Genomic DNA, 17,007 nt, shown 5'->3' with positions numbered 1-17,007 from the left:
AATATTCTGTGTTATATCATTTAAAAAGCATGTCACTGAATGCCAAATAATAAATTGGATTTAACTGGGCAGTTGGAATATCATTATCATTAGTCATCAGAGAGCAGAAAAGCCATGTGAATGTGAATACAAATTATGTTTATGAGTGTTAAACAAACTCAGACAAGAGAATACAAACAGAATACAGACAGACGCTACGGAACAGCAGCAATTGCACACGTCTGGTGCAGAACAAACAGTAGGCTACAAAACTGTACATTACAACTAACATTGTTCGTTTTTTAAGTGTGCTGGTGTGACATTTCGCCAAATTGCACGGGGGGGGGGGGGGGGATTAGTGTGAGCCCTGCGCTTGGTGGTTCACTGCGGGTTGCAGAGAAGTTAGTTTCAGTCGCAGTGCACCTGAGGCCGTCAAGTCCAAGCGATTGCGGTACTTGGACTGCATGTGGAGGACCTGGCTGAATCCCTGCTCCACCAGGTATGTGGTTGGGAAAGCCAGAAGAAGCAGCCTCACTTTCTCCCACAGAGCCGGGTAACGCTGAGAGTACTTGACCCACATGTTGCCCCAGCCAGAGGTGCGGAAAATAGCCTGGGCCTCATCGTCACTCTGGATGTCGATGAGATGCTCCTGGATTGCTTGCTCGCATTCCGCCACGTCCGCCTGAAAGGGTTGCACCACCCAGATGGGAACATCAAGGTCCAAAAGATCCCTGAAGCGGATCTTCAAGTCAGCATTCACCATCCTCAGGTGCTCTGTGTAAATGAGGAGGCGCTCATCGGTAAGAGCCTCAGACACCTGCAATGAGCATAACCAGGAAATTGTTATCTGTGCAGAATGTTACTGATTTTGAACTGGTTATTTTATTGCTAACTAATTAACTAATAGTTAACTAATTGATGTTTCTTAAAGTTTATACTCATAATACATAAGAACACAGAACATAAGTTATTTATACTAACCAGGAACATGTCGAATATTTCTCTGTTTCAGTGATAAAAGAAGAGGTGAAAATTCCTGGCCAAAGTTTTAAAAGTATTTATTCAAAAAAGGTCGGGTCCTCAGATTACAGGCACACAAAACAGTCACAGTCGAGATAGTCAGCAGAGCAGGCCGCTCGAGCCTCTGCACAGAAGTTTTATAGCGGCCCTCAGCCAATCACATCACAGTATGTTCTTGGCCAATCATGACCCTTCCTTCTAGGCCTCTGATTGGCCTAGACCCTCGGGGGCGTGCATATGCGTGTGTGTGTGACTGCGCATGCGCGACAATTCAAAAGATCTTCCCGAGATCTTTTGTATTGAAATAATAAAAGTATTTAATAAAGTGTATTTGAAGTAATAAAAATATACGTGTAATATGTGTAAAATATACGTGAATATATGTGTAAAATATACGTGAATATAAGAAGGCTATTAATGTGTAAAAATATACTACACATCCCCCCTCGGACCACCCAGAGGGTGTTCCGAAACTAAATGATCACATAAACCAAAACAAAAACACAAACCCCACATATCACAGCTAAGAAAATATAAAAAAAATAAAAAAATAAAAAATTAAAAAATAAAAAATAAAAAATAACTATTAAGAACCCAAAGACATCATGCAAAAAATAGAAATCAACCAACAACAAAAAGAATCTTGAAAATAACAACCACAATTAAACTAAACACAGTCCATCATGCACAAATTAATATAGAAACTTCCAACGACCGATGTTTTCTTTGTCCTTGAAGCGCCAGGGACAGAGGTTACTAGCACATGAACCCAGTTGGAGAACAGCCTTTACCGCTGTCTCAGATTGATATCCTTTCCCAGTCAAGAGCGTTTTCTTCGTTGCGCTAGGAACAGAACCGCTTTCCTATCTTTGCATAACCACCACACCACTTCTCAACTGACATCAATCACATGATATAGAAAGAAACAAACAGTAATCGAAGCAAATAATCATAAAACATCACTTAATAAACAAATCATCAAAAGAAGAAACAAAATCAGAAAGCAAAACAGAATCCAGCTTTTGCTCATCAGCTATGTTGGTCAACATTAAAGCATTAATAGGAACATCAGAAATACACTTTCCACAACATTTGATCAAAATACCAAGTAACATAATACAGATGATAATGACAACAAAAATAATAGCGACGGACCTGATCATATTACCAATACCTGAAAAAGCAGAATCAAAGAAATCTAACATATTCCAACCGTGTTCTTTATGTAAATCCTCTACACCCTTCTTGTTAGATTCATGAAAATCATGCAAAGCGTCACCAGAATCCGAAATATAACTGCAGCATTCACCGCCTATCAAAGCACAAGTACCACCCTGACTGGCCAAAATAATGTCCAAAGCCATTCTATTTTGGAGAGCTACATTCTTAGTTTCAGTCAATTCAGTGGCCAGGGCAGACACTACAGCATCCGAAGCATTAATGTGTTTTTCAAGAACGGATGATAAGGCACTTAATTCAGTCTGAGAGTTGTAGACACCATAACTTGGGAATAGTAGGCCAAAAAACTTCTGAGCGGTAGACAACGCCCTACGACTACGATGGGTTGCTTGTTTGTGAAGTACAGACATCACCTCCCGAGTAACTTTCCTAATCAAAGGTATCAGATGAGCCAAATAACAACCACCCTCAATCAAAGCAGGAAGCTTAGAGAATGCATCATTATCACACACAAGAAACACATGTTCCGGGAGTTGAAGCTCCGTACCAGGATACGAGAAAATGGTTCCACCTATACAAGACGCAGCCCCTAACTGACGAACCGAGCTGATCTTGGGCCGTACTTGAATGTCAATACAGGTTGTAACATTTACGAGAGGCATGACTTTAAGCTGCGTGGTGCCTCTCTGCCGTCTGGTAGTATTGGTATCATGTAATTTCATTTGAGGCACCATAGCACAATCAACAACTTTACATTTTAATCCAGAAATAACAACTGAACCCCTCCACCGTGTAGAAGTCACACTCCCAGAACATGACAGATGAGGACTCAATGCAGTACCATTTAATTGAGCGAACATAGCTTGGATAATATATATCTTCTTCGGACCTGTTGGTTGTGACAAATGTGTAAGCCTATCAATAATAACCTTCCCCACACCGCTAGGCCTATGGTGTTTGTTAACCGCTGCTGTCAGACGTTCCAACACACCAATATCCACACCTGCATAGGAAGAATTTAAAGGAACCAGAATCGTGCTGGGCTGACAAGAAGAGCTCTGGTTCTTGCCCTGTAAAACAAATGGGGCTAAACCCTGCCAATTATAATGAAGCCATTCTGCTTTAGTTAACGGTATGGGGAAAAACATAGGAGCAGACGCACTTACAGGGACCTGTTGACAAATCCAGCAATCAGAATAATTCATTTTTGAAGCAAAATCTTTCATGATACTAGTGGCAGAATTAGGGTGGGACCGTGTCCCCAGGTGATTAGAATCATACAACAAATAATCGTCAGTAGCGACTACAATCGCCTTCGTAGGAGCCTTCACAGCAACATTTTCAACCTTTCCTGGTAACTCATCGTGAACATATTTATGCACCAATGTCTCACAGTCCAACCTATAGTGGTGTGGATAGTCAGGCCTGGTCCTACAAATTTTGTCCTTGAAATTGTTGGATTTACTAGACACCGGTTCACCGATATCACGTCTAGCACACCAATACGAGCTCTCTTCCTGGTCAACATTAGTTAATGTCACACGAGTTTCTTGCATGTTGCTTGAGTATTGTTCAAGTGTAACATATGTAGTATCCAATAAATACCACTCGCTCTCTTCGGCGGTATAGATCAAACAATCATCAATAGTACAACGTGAATGTGGGCAAGCAAAAGCTCTACTTGCTATGATCATTCTTCTCTGACGTCCAGGCATAACAGTGTGTGAGTAAAGTGTAACATTGTCCAAAGAAGTCAATGGGGTAGGAACACTAAGGGGTATATCAGTCTCTGAAACGGCATGGCTTGAGTTTCCTCCTAATTGGCCTTGGTGTTTTACGGGGTCTGACTGGTTGAGGTGTATCACTGACAGGTCTGTGTCTCTCAATGGTACCTCGGTCCGGGCATCCGCCCGGGTTGCTGACATCTCCGTCTGGAGCATTGTCAGGGTCGGAAGGGGTGACAACAGGGGCAACACCAGGCTCGGTAGAACCCCCAAGAGGGGTGTCGCAGTCACTGGATCCTTCACGGTCTCCGTTGACCCACTCATCAGTGGGCTGGACAAGGTCTGGGACGAGGCCCCCGGCATCATCTGCATCATGGCGCAGATACTCACCAACATCTTCGTCAGCCTGGATGTCCAAGCTGTGGACTTCCTCGTCCCCAGGGGCCTCCTCACCATCCTGCTGAGGTTCTCCCTCATCGTCCTCATTGGGTGCCTTGATGCAGTGATGAACGTGATACCAGGTGGGGGACCCCTTGATTTGGAGGGCAGTCCCAGTGCACCGAACGACCTCGTATGGTCCTTCCCGTCGAGCCTCATGCCACTTCCGTCTGTAGACCTTCACGTATACTTTGTCACCCGGTTGCAACGCGTCCTTCCTCTCCTGTGCGTTCACCTCCTCTTCACGTTCCTGTTTGTGGAGCACATAAGAAGAGATACTCTTTTGCCGGTTAGTCATGTACTGTACATAGGCTTTCATGTCACTCTCCAGGAGAGCCAAACTTGGCCCTTTCCCACTGGTTCGCACACAGGGAGCTGTCATTATCCTCCCCATTACCAGTTCATGGGGAGTCAAGTGCAGCCCTCGAATCTCACTGGAACGACAGGCCATCAATGCAAGAGGGAGTCCTTCCAACCAATTAAGACCTGTATGCTTACAGACCTTAGAAAGACGGTTCTTAAGGACCCCGTTCATCCTCTCTACTATCCCCTGGCTTTGAGGTGAGTAAATACACCCAAGTCTCTGCTTGATTCCCAACTTTTGTAGTATAAGCTTTACCGTCTTATCCACAAATTCCTTACCATTGTCTGACGATATCCTATCTGGAATTCCAAACCTAGGCATGACTTCCCTGCATAGGAACTTTGCTACAGACTGAGCATCCTTTCTTCGAGTGGGGCAAGCTTCTACCCATCTGCTGAACCTGTCTACTACAACTAGCAAGTACCTGTATCCTGCAATAGGTTGAATCATGTCCACATAATCAATCACTAAATGTTTCATTGGCCCGTTTGGGGTAGGGATATGCCCAGTTCCCACTGGTATTCCAGGTCTGATATTGTTCTTCAAACAGACCACACATTGACCAAGGACATGGTCTATTTGTTCCAACAAATATGGAGCCCAAAAACCATATTCCTTGGTGATCTTGCGTCTTACCTCCCCCCTGGACACATGTGCTAATCCATGGGCTTCCTGTATCAGTACGCCTAATAAATCTGGGGGTGCCACAACCAGCCCCTCATGATTTCTCCATAGACCTGTGTCATCCTGACTAGCTCCTCTTGTTAACCATAAGTTTTTGTCTAGCGCATTTGCCTCACTCTGTAACATCAACAAATCCTCAAGCGTGACCATGCCCTGTAACTGTACTTCATGTGTGACCAGCAGAACTTTACCTGCTTTGTCTGCTCCTGTAATAGCTTTGGCTGCATCATCTGCAGCCCTGTTACCTTGTGTGACATGTGATGAGTCAGATCTGTGTGCGGCACACTTCACTATGGCTAATTCCCTTGGTTTCATCATGGCTTGTAACAGCTTCATGATTTGAGCGTGGTGCTGAATAGGCGAACCATCAGTTTTCTTAAAACCCCGTCCCTTCCATACAGCTCCATGTAAATGACACACATTGTGGGCATAGGCAGAGTCGGTGTATACTGTCACTCTTTGTCCGGTTCCCAAATTGCATGCTTCTGTGAGGGCAATCAATTCAGCCAACTGAGCTGAACAAGGCTGAGGAACAGCCTCGGCTTGTTCCACAATGAACTCCGAATTTTGGGATCGGACTATGGCATACCCGGCACGTAAATGTTCTCCTACCCGGTAACAAGATCCATCAGTCCAATACTCAACGTCAGCTTCCTTTAAAGGCAAAGCTAGTAGATCTGCTCTAAGCTTAGAGTACCTCGTAGCTTCCTTCACACAATCGTGTGGTTCCCCATCTTCTGGGGTTGGCAAGGTCTCTGCTGGGTTAAGTGTGTTACATCTTAGTAAGGTTACATCTTCCCTTTCCAACATCCTGTAATAATCCCTAATCCTAGGCATCGTCAAAGTGTACTTGCCTTGATTCAAGAGGTTCCTTAGACTGTGGTGGCAGAGAATGGTAATTGGGTACCCCATTGTTAAGGCTGTTGCCTTCTCGTACATAAGATAAGCCCCGGCCATTGCTCTGTAACATGGCGCGAAACCCATTTCTACCTCTGAATATGCGACAGAGTAATAGGCTATGGGCTGTGGACTAGGTCCAATGCCTGTTGGTTGCGTGAGAACAGCGCAGGCATACTTCCCCTCGGCTGAAGAAGAAACATACAATCCAAATTCTTTGGAATAATCTGGAAGCGCTAAAGCTGGCGCTTCTTGCAATTTGTGTTTAATTGTCTCAAACGCCAAATCAGCTTCCCTTGTCCAAGTAATGCAAGATTGGAGGTTATCGCTACCTGTTTCCTTAATCATCCCCCTCAATGGAGCGACTAGTCTAGAGTAATCCTCCACCCATGCTGAACTATACCCAGTAATGCCCAAAAACATCATCATTTCCCTAACCGTTCGTGGTTTTGGAGCCTTCTGAATAGCTTCCAAATGTTCATTTGTGACGCTGCGATGTCCCTGTGTAATGGATTGTCCTAAGTAAGTTACCTTTTCCTGACAATACTGTAGCTTCTTTTTAGACACCTTGTGTCCCTTCTCCGCCAAAACCTTTAACAGTTTGACGGAATCCCTGTGACATGTTTCTTCATCTGGGGCACAAAGGAGTATGTCATCCATGTACTGAATGGCAGTACTACTTATCATCTGTTCTAACCCGTCTAAGTCCTCCCTTAAGACCTGATTAAAAACATGAGGACTGTGTTTGTACCCCTGTGGCATTCTGGTATATTGATAATGCTGACCTTTGTAGGTAAACCCAAATAACCCTTGACTTTCTACACTAAGAGGTATAGAAAAGAAAGCCCCGCATAAATCAATCACTGTAAATACTTTGGCTGTAGATGGAATCTGAGTCAACAGCACATGAGGATCAGGAACTTCAGCTGGATAGCTGACGACTACCTCATTCACAGCCCGTAGGTCATGTACCAGACGATATGAACCATCAGGTTTCGTCACTGGCAGAAGAGGTGTATTGCTTAACGGATATTGAGTTATCTTCAGGACTCCTGCCTCTAACAGTCCTTTGATCTGTGGCTCAATTCCATCAATTGCTTCCTGTTTCAATGGGTATTGGTTTTTCCAAGGGGGTTCTGCACCCGGTATGAGTTCAACTCTCAATGGACGAGCTGATTTCACAAATCCAATGTCTGTACTGTTCTTTGCCCACAGGTCGGCTGGCACATTCTGCATCATTTCTTCTCTGAGGTCTCTGTCAGCTTGTACAGGAAGGATTAGCTGGTTCATTAGCTTCACAGTCTGCGGATGTCCTATTCCTTGAGCAGAGATCATCAGTTTGGTGAACTGTCCATCAATGCTCCTCCAGATAGCAGGGTTTTCTTTTGTCGTTACAAATCTGGCTTTTTCTGAGTCTGCCATCATTGCCCCTAAATGCTTCTGCTTATAGTGTTCAGATATCATAAGTGTCACATGAGGGATGCTACCCTCAATCTTATGCTCCTGATCTAGATAAGTGTCACTGTTTATCTTCATAGCCACTCCCTGAGGGCCTAGGATTATACAACTTGCACTAAGCTGTACCTGTTTTGGCTGATGCTTCAGCCACTCATCTGGGGTTGCATCTGCAACTTCTCTAAAATACTGGAGTGTACAATGCAATGGATCAGTAGGCCTTCTGGCCTCTGCCATGTGTGCCAGGATATAATTGTCCCACATCCTTGCTGGTTCCATTAGGTCTGGGCTAAGCCCTCCCACCCAATATACCATAGATGCGTTGTTGTCCATCATGACAGACAGTTGTCTGTTCTCTTGTGGCACTGTCACCTGACAGCCGTCCGGTGTGCATTTCACGGTACAATTTAACTGGCATAGTGCATCTCTCCCTAGTAGCCCTATTGGCGTGTGTTCTGATACAAGTATTGACAGATCTGCTCTCTGTCCTTTGTACTCTAAGCTTACAAGCTCAGTGGTAGGGATCAGCTGTTTAATTCCCTCGAATCCGATTGTCTTCACATATCTCCCAGACATAGGAAGGTGCGTGGCGTCTTCAGGCTTCAGACAGGTGTAGGCTGCTCCACTGTCCACCATCAATTCTAATGGACGTTGGTTGACCGACACCCATATTGTAGGTTCATCTTCAGGCCTGTTTGTCACCACCAGCTGGCACCCCCCTTTCGGATCTTCTGGGCACCCCTATAGCGCAGCTGCTGGGCCTCCATAGGGGTTCACCACTCCTGGAGCCGGTGCAGCAGGGGGCTTATATCCTCCTTTCTGTTTCCCCCCTGCGCCCCCCTGGTTCTTCTTAAAGCAGGTACGTTTTAAGTGTCCATACTGGCCGCATACGAAACATGGTCCTAGTACCCTCCTCGGTGCTGCGGTCCATCCCTCTTGTGGTGGTCCTTGGCCAGGCTGGTTGTATGGAACCACTTGCACCCCTGGTGGCCCCTGTGGGTATGGATTCCCCCCTTGTGGCCCCTGTGGGTATGACTGGGGAGGGACAATTTGCAGTTGCTGTGGCTGAGATGGGACCTGTAGGGCTATAGTCTGCTCTCTCTCTCTGGTTTTCTTGCCTTCTGTCAATTGCACTTGAGTTAGTTTTCTGAGTGAGTCCTCGTCTTGTGCCTTCTGTGCCTGAATCTTCTTTCTAAATAATTCTACTTGGTGTGCTATGTTGTCTATATAAACAGCCTTGCTCATGTGTCGTAGCCCCACCACTTCTGCTAACTTGTTCTTAACTGGGGTAGGGAGACCTTGTTGAATCTTTTCCCTGATTATGGCTTTTTCTAACGGGTTATCTTCGGCATCCTTCCCTGTCACACTTCTCCATTGGGAGTGCACACGGGCAACGAACCCCCGGGGATTTTCATCTCCCCCCAGGGGCTTCACAATGACATTGTCTGGGTGAATGTGAGTAGGGTATGTTTCTCTGATTGCCTTCCACAGCTTGCCTCTGTTTGCTGCGAAGAGTTCTGGATCATAAACGGATGTATCGATATATCTATGAAGTCCCGCCTTCATCAATATTTCCTGCATGGTGTCCAATCCTGTAATGGTAGCTAAGAGTCTTTTCAAATCCCCCATAGCAGCGTGCGTTCCTGTCAATCTCACGTCGACTTGCGTCGTCCAAGGGTGGCCTCCATCTTCCAGGACTGGGAGTTTTTCGATCACTTCTGACAGATCCGTATGATTCCAAGGACGATATTCCATCTGGTTACCTCGAATCAGCACTGGGAAGTTCCCCTGAGTTTCCTCTTCTTCCGATGCTGTTTCATAATCGCTTACTTGTGGCTCTTGTGGCTCCGTTTTTACTTCCCGCCTTGGTGTCGCTCCGGACCTTGGGGAGTTCAACCGGGATGCAGGTGATGCTGCCGCTTGAGATTGACGACACGTTTCTCTCTCTACGTCTAGGTCCTGCAGCTGTTGTCTGTAGTCCTCTTCGTTTCTTAGGATTTTCGCACGGAGTTTTCTTGCCCTCCTTTCTCCCTCCTCTTCATCCCTGTCTTCCTGCAGCTTCTTCTTCTTTTGCTTTAAGCTCTCTCTTCTCTTCCCTGCCTTCAGAGACTTCTGCTCATCTTCAGAACTATTTTCTTCTTTTCCCTTCTTATAGCGTATTTTCCCTCCCTGCTTTTCGGCCCTGGCTAGTAGTTTTCTTATCGGAGAACTGTAGCCTCCTTGTGCATTGCTGTCATCACTGGAATCTTTGCCATCTCCTCCACTGCCATCTTCACCGTCATCCGTCTTGTCCCTCCTGTCGTCCCCTTTTCCCCTCGGCTCCTCCTTCTTTTTCTGTTTGGCACCTGACCTGTTCTCTGGTTCGAAGTCCACGGTCACTTTCGCTCTTCCCCTCTCTAGTACATTTTCATCCTTATCTTGGATAGTGAAGGTTCCACTCGTACTTAGGACAGGGACCTGAGGGTAGATCCGCTGAGAATTGTCCTCCAGTCTCTTGGCATAGGGAGGAGGACTGGAGATTGGAGCTGTGTGTGAGAATGGAATGTTCACTTTCTCTTCCATTGCTTTGGCCAATTCATCTCTTTTTTCTGGATCCATGTGAGCTGTTTTCTCATTCCAAGCTAATGCTACTTTCTGCCCCTCTACCTTGAAGAGGTCTAAAATAGCTAACTCTAACCTGCGTTTCTCTGATCTAATCTTTCCTTTTTGATGCGCCTTATGTGCATTGATAAGTATCTCCAATGTTGCAATTAATTGTAAATCAAAGGTGCCCTCTGCTGGCCATGGTTGTTCAATGTCTGCCCAACGAATATTCCATTTCGTTGATATTTCGCTAATCTCCTTAACAAGAGGATTCATTTTTTCCACTATAGCCACAGGAGATGAATTTGCTAATATTCCCTTGTCTGTATTAACAGCCCTCACAATGTTACTGGGTTTGGCTCCCATGTTTGAAATATTTATACTGCTTAATATGCTGAAAATATGCTATAAGGTGTACTTTCCTTACAACCCACCTTCTGTTGCTGTATCTGCTAAACAGATACTAGTCCAACTCTTAACTGTGTCAACTGTCCACACAGAACACTACAACTCCGGAACAACGGATTGTTTCAGTGGTATTGTGTATTATTGACTTAAATGTAATCTATGTGTATGTGTTTTAATCTAAATGGTTTTTTCCCTTATTATGTATGAAGGTGTGTCAGTTAATTGCTCAATCAATATTAATTATAGTTCAGGTCAACTTAATTATTAAACTACAAAGGCTGTTCAACACAATTATCAAATTACAACAGCAGGTCACGCTCTGAGTCTTTCTGATCCACAACCCCTTGCTTGATCAATCCTCGGATAGAAACTGTTCTGCTATTCTTTAATCAAGAACTGTGAAAAAAGAACTTAACTTCAAATAAAAAGATGTAAAACACGAATATTAATCACAACCTGTAAAGAAATCGACTTGTCATTGGGAAGGAATAAAATGATTAATTATTCATTACAATCTGTAAGGAAATCGATTTGTTATTTGAAAGGAACAAAATGATCAATTATCAATTACAATCTGTAAGGAAATCGACCTGCTACTCGGAAGGAATGCACAATCAACTAGACTTAGTCATTTACACTTCATTGATGTAATCCTGTGGAAGAAAACGTCATCCCTAGACCACTATAAACCAATTGATCAAAGTTTTGTGAAAACTGAAAATGAAATAATCTGAATAATTAATTAAATCAATTTGTAATTACTTAAATTAATTGAAGTAACCCTCCATTTATCATTGTAAAAGACTATATCGTCGACCTCAGGCGGATGCACTGATGGAGAACCAGTGTTCCAGTGTCTTATCGTATTCCGTCCACTGGAGAGCAGCAAACAATTAAAAATGTCTTATATTGTTTCATCCACTAGAGGGCAGTACACAATTAAAAACGTCCTATCTTGTTTCATCCACCAGAGGGCAGTAAATAATTAAAAACGTCCTATCGTGTCTCTTCCACTAGATGGCAGTAAAGAATTAAAAACGTCCTATCGTGTCTCTTCCACTAGATGGCAGTAAAGAATTAAAAACGTCCTATCGTGTCTCGACCAGTAGAGGCCGCCACACCGAAGATGTCTTTACAGAATGACTATATCTTACCTAAAACTCTCAATCTATCTTTTTTACTTTTACAATCTATACCTAAATCAATTGTTAAGTGAAAGGAATGAATGATTAGTTAGAATTATTCACTATATCATCATATACATTGATTTAAAACTTATGGAATCAATCAATTGTTTTGGGAAACAGAAAATGAATGATCTGAATAATTAATTCAACTGATAAGTAATTAGTTAAATCAATGTGATACTGAAAAGTCATTCACAACATCAATATATGCATTAACCTTTTAGATTCTTTCACCAATATTCTGTAAAGCGGGCCTATTGGCTCCGCATGCTCTCTGTGTTTAAAATGTGCTGGCCCGTTTTCCCTCCCGTTTTCCGAGTAACCGTACCTTTAAACTTATTTGAAATACCCCGAGATCAATTCACTCTATCTCTATTTTTATCAATCCCAGTCTATGTGTATGGTTTTATCGTTATCTTTTAAGAGATGAGTACTGACATTTATCAAAACCCGCGCGTGTGTATTTGAAAAAAATGGATGTCAGGGGGAAAGAAGCCAAGACTGTAAGATTAATCTTCACAACACTGCTTTTCCACAATAATTATTATTCTCCACGACACAGCAATTTTCAAGAATATCTTTCAATGCAGTTCAACGTATTATTTGCCAAGATAATCTTATTCAAATACTTCTAAAATGACATATGCTTTCTACTAGGCCCTGTGTGTCTACTGAGTCTGCATCCATTCACACAAAGGAAAAAATTGGCGCCAATTCAGACATGCATTCACACAAAGAAAAAATATGGCGCCCTTTTCAACTAGCGGCCTTCTCTGACATGCGTTTCACACAAAGAAAAAATATGGCGCCCTTTTCAACTAGCGGCCTTCTCTGACATGCGTTTCACACAAAGAAAAAATAGCGCCCTTTCTATTCAAACCACGTTTTTCCTCCGTGCTTCTCAAGTAATTTAACAATGCATATCTCTAAAATAGCGCTATTTTCTGCTCACTAGCACGGACTCTGCTCTTTCAAACTAGGAATTCCAATTCCATACCATTTGAATAGAGCTATCTCCTGAGCTTTTACACTCCACCAGACTATTGCCTGATACAAACCACAGTTATTAGCCCGCTAGAAAAACGTCTCCCCCTAGCTTGTGCTAATACCTTGTTCTCAAAACAAGACTACAGCAGCTTCTTCTCTGCTATACCACAATAACCACACACACGATAAAAATCGTACAATTAAAACACTTTTCACAATACAGGTTTTACAACCCGGCTCTCTCTGACTGACCTCGACCCAGTTATATACTTCAAGAAGATCCGATTTAAATATAGCTCAATCGATATACACAGTCTATTTTGCGCAGCTCCGCCTTGTCCTCGCGAATTCAGCAGAAACTTACCCTTGTTGCCTTGAAGAATTGCAAAACGACCGATCATCCAGAGCTATGGAAATGTCCCTTCGTGGTTGCCACTTATGTCGAATATTTCTCTGTTTCAGTGATAAAAGAAGAGGTGAAAATTCCTGGCCAAAGTTTTAAAAGTATTTATTCAAAAAAGGTCGGGTCCTCAGATTACAGGCACACAAAACAGTCACAGTCGAGATAGTCAGCAGAGCAGGCCGCTCGAGCCTCTGCACAGAAGTTTTATAGCGGCCCTCAGCCAATCACATCACAGTATGTTCTTGGCCAATCATGACCCTTCCTTCTAGGCCTCTGATTGGCCTAGACCCTCGGGGGCGTGCATATGCGTGTGTGTGTGACTGCGCATGCGCGACAATTCAAAAGATCTTCCCGAGATCTTTTGTATTGAAATAATAAAAGTATTTAATAAAGTGTATTTGAAGTAATAAAAATATACGTGTAATATGTGTAAAATATACGTGAATATATGTGTAAAATATACGTGAATATAAGAAGGCTATTAATGTGTAAAAATATACTACAAACACAAATATAGTTTTGCATAGAGTAGCCTACATTTATTACATCATAATTTAGTAGCCTAGGCTAGATTACCTTGGTCAACAGCGGGAAATGAGCAAACTGCCTCCTGCCTATGCTCTGCCTGTATAGATCCAGCCTGGAGGTGAGACTCTGGATGACCGCCTTGCTCTGGACCAGAGTAACTCCTTTTCCTTGGCGCTTCAGTGTGACTTCATTCATTTTTCCAAAGAAGTCTGCGAGGTACATGATGTCGCAGCGGCTGGATGACACCTGTTCCCCAAGAGCTGCATCCACCTCCTCCAGGAACTCCACGATGCTGTCAAACAGCTCACAAAAGCGAGCAAGGCAGTTTCCTTTTGAGAGCCAGCGGACCTCAGTGTGGAGAAGAAGACGCTCAAAGGTCTCGTCATTTTCCTGACACAGCTGTCTGAACAATCTGGTATTCAGGGCGTGGGCTTTTATTTTGTTTATTGCCTTGACTGTAACATTGAGAGACTCATGGAGAGGTGGACTGTTAGATTTGGCCACAAGGTTGTGGCGGTGCAAGACACAGTGGACTGTGAGGACATGCGGGACCTGCTCCTTCAGCAGAGCGGTGAAGCCACGGTACCTGCCAACCATGGATGGGGCACCGTCAGTGGCACAAGCAAGGATGTTCTTGATTGGGATTGACTTCTCCTGTAGATATGCATCCAGTGCATTAAAAATGGTCTGGCCCTTGGTGTCTGTTTCCAGATATTTGGAAAATAAAAATTCCTCAGCCATCTCCTGACTGTTGGAGGCACTATAGCGGACATAGGCCATCAACAGAGCCTTATTGTCAGCAGTGGTTGTCTCATCCAGCTGAAGGCTGAATGGAGTTTCCCGCAGGATGGCACACAGCTGCTCCTCTGTATCGGCGCCCATCTCATCTATCCTGCGTGCTACGGTGTCATTGCTGAGTGGGATGGATTTCAGCACCTGTGTGGGATCACGCTCCATCACAGTAGATATTACTTCTTTGATGGCAGGGAGTACCAACTTCTCTCCAATTGTGAACGGCTGCCCACATTTGGCTATCAGCAGGGAGATAATAGGATGCTACTAGCGGCGGAACAGGCCTGCTGTGCGTTTGGCATGAAGGGCGTACTTGAGATGAACCTGCCTGTTCATCAATGCCATCAGACCCAATCACAGCTGGGCTCTCCCTCTCCTCCTGTTCCCTATCTACATCCATTTAGCTCACATGAAACGAAACGATGGGGGAGAAAATATAATAAAACAAGTATAGGCTACTGGACAGTTCGGTTAGTGGTAAACAAAAAGAAACAGGCTCTCTGTTTTCTCTTCACTCTCTCTCTCCCTCTTTTCCCTTCTCTCTCTCCCTCTTTTCCCTCCCTCCCCCCCTCCCTCCCTCCCTCCCTCCCTCCCTCTCAGGCAGAGCTTAGATAAAAACTAGCCAGCTAACGCAGCTGCTTGTTAGAGTTGACCGTCCTATCCGGTGGCAGTGGTGGATGTATCTCAATAGTCCTTTGGTCCTTATTTTTCATTTAAAAAACAAGAGTAAAATGTGTATCATATCGTATGTATGTATAAAAAATATTCCATTCATGTTTTAACTTTGAAGCCGCGAAAACGGTGATAAGCGATAAGAGCTACCTCGGGTGTATGTAAATGAGCATTGTTTCAAAATAAAAGTTAAACTTGTTTAAAGAACAATTATTATTTGGATTTTTTTATAACATATTTTAAAATGTAAATATAGAAGATGTCATATACAGTACATTGAAAAAAAGAAAGAGCATTCTTTTTTTCAAGACACCCAAATCAGCATTGGTTAACTTGTATCTACATTAATTAGTGGGCTTGTTTGCTACATCACAACCACATATGATGAATGCCACATAAAAGTGGAACACAACGAGTCAAGTATGTGATATTCTCCTATTACCGTAACTTATAGTGAAAATGTGTCGGTTAGAAACATGTATTACATCATAATGATTTGATTACGGTAGTGATATACAGACCTACAGTGTACAACCATAGGACCAAGGACATTAGCATAGCTTAGATATTCAGCTGTGGAGTGACAGTGTGAAGAGATTAACATTTTGATGTAAGATATCTGTGTATTGTTAAATCTGTAGAAATGGCAAACATGTTTTGTGTTTTTCATATTTTCCAAGTGGTCTTGTCTTGTCAGAGAAAGGCTGCCAGTTCCCATGTCTCAGTGGTGCTCTTAGACCTGTCGGACACGTGTATATAGTCCTGGTTGACTTTGCCTACAGCAAGCACACTAATTACTTACTTTTGTAATGAAATCACAAAGTCTCACATCATTTTTTTTTATTTATTAAAGAAATGAAACCAAAGAAATAGTTATAAATACAAAGCTAAATATGCCTAACCCTAAACGTAAGTAGGGAACTTTGGACTTCTTCTTCTCCTCTTTCTTTTCTAGGTCTTCGCTCCTGACCTCCAGTCCGTCCAGCTCCTCCTCGCTCTGGTCCTCCCCCTGCTGCAGCTTGCTCTGGTCCTCCACCTGCTGCAGCTTCTCCTCTTTCTTTTCTAGGTCTTCTTATTTATTTATAAAACGTTCATTGGGTTAAAGATAGTTAACCCAATAAACGTTTTAACCCAAAGCCTAACCCTAATGCTAACCCTAACCCTAAATATTTAAGATCTTTACACTTTTCTTCTCTCTTTTCCTTTTCTTCCCACATGGCGTCCAACTCGCACTTCAGCGCGTCCACCTCCGCCCTGCTGCTCTCCTCAGCCTCAGCGGTGCGCCGGTGGGCGGCTGTGAGGGAGGCCTTCTCCTTCCCCCTCCGGTCTCTGTCCTCCTGGAGCTTCGTGCAGGCCTCATCCCTGCTCTTCTCCAGGTCCAACAGCAGGGCAGCTCTGGTGAGGACCAGAGCCTCAGCTGCCTCACTCTCCAGGGCCCTGGCATTGGCCTGGCTCCTCTCCTCCTGCTCCATAACGTGGAGTTTTTGTTGGAGGTCTCTCTCTCTCAGTCGGCCTTCCTCCACCTCCCTGCCAAACGCCAGAGCCTTCTCAGCCGCCAGCTTGTTCACCAGGGCCTCTCTCTGCAGGGCCTTGATCTGGTCCTCTGCCTCCCTGGCGGCGTTGGCGGTCTCCAGGAGGGTCGCCCTGACCTTGGTCAGGCTCCTCTCAATGTCTCGCTGGGCAGCGAGGGCCTGGCGCCTCTCCTTA

At 44.0% G+C, this 17,007-nt stretch overlaps 1 protein-coding gene across 1 annotated transcript; it reads right to left on the bottom strand.

Moving 5' to 3' along the window:
- Positions 1 to 334: 334 nt before the first annotated feature.
- Positions 335 to 16,772, bottom strand: LOC308166818 (zinc finger BED domain-containing protein 5-like; the record flags this gene model as incomplete). The annotated part of the gene is made up of 4 exons (XM_080541142.1): positions 335 to 796; positions 13,885 to 14,772; positions 16,271 to 16,371; positions 16,667 to 16,772. The coding sequence occupies 4 exons, from the start codon at positions 16,770 to 16,772 to the stop codon at positions 335 to 337; spliced, it is 1,557 nt and encodes a 518-aa protein (XP_080397268.1).
- Between the last annotated feature and the right edge of the window lie 235 nt (positions 16,773 to 17,007).

The sequence above is a fragment of the Nansenia antarctica genome (assembly GCF_963989245.1).
Source record: "Nansenia antarctica genome assembly, chromosome: 10".
In the NCBI taxonomy this organism is placed as follows: Eukaryota; Metazoa; Chordata; class Actinopteri; order Argentiniformes; family Microstomatidae; genus Nansenia; species Nansenia antarctica.
This window is presented reverse-complemented; position numbering and strand designations above follow the sequence as displayed.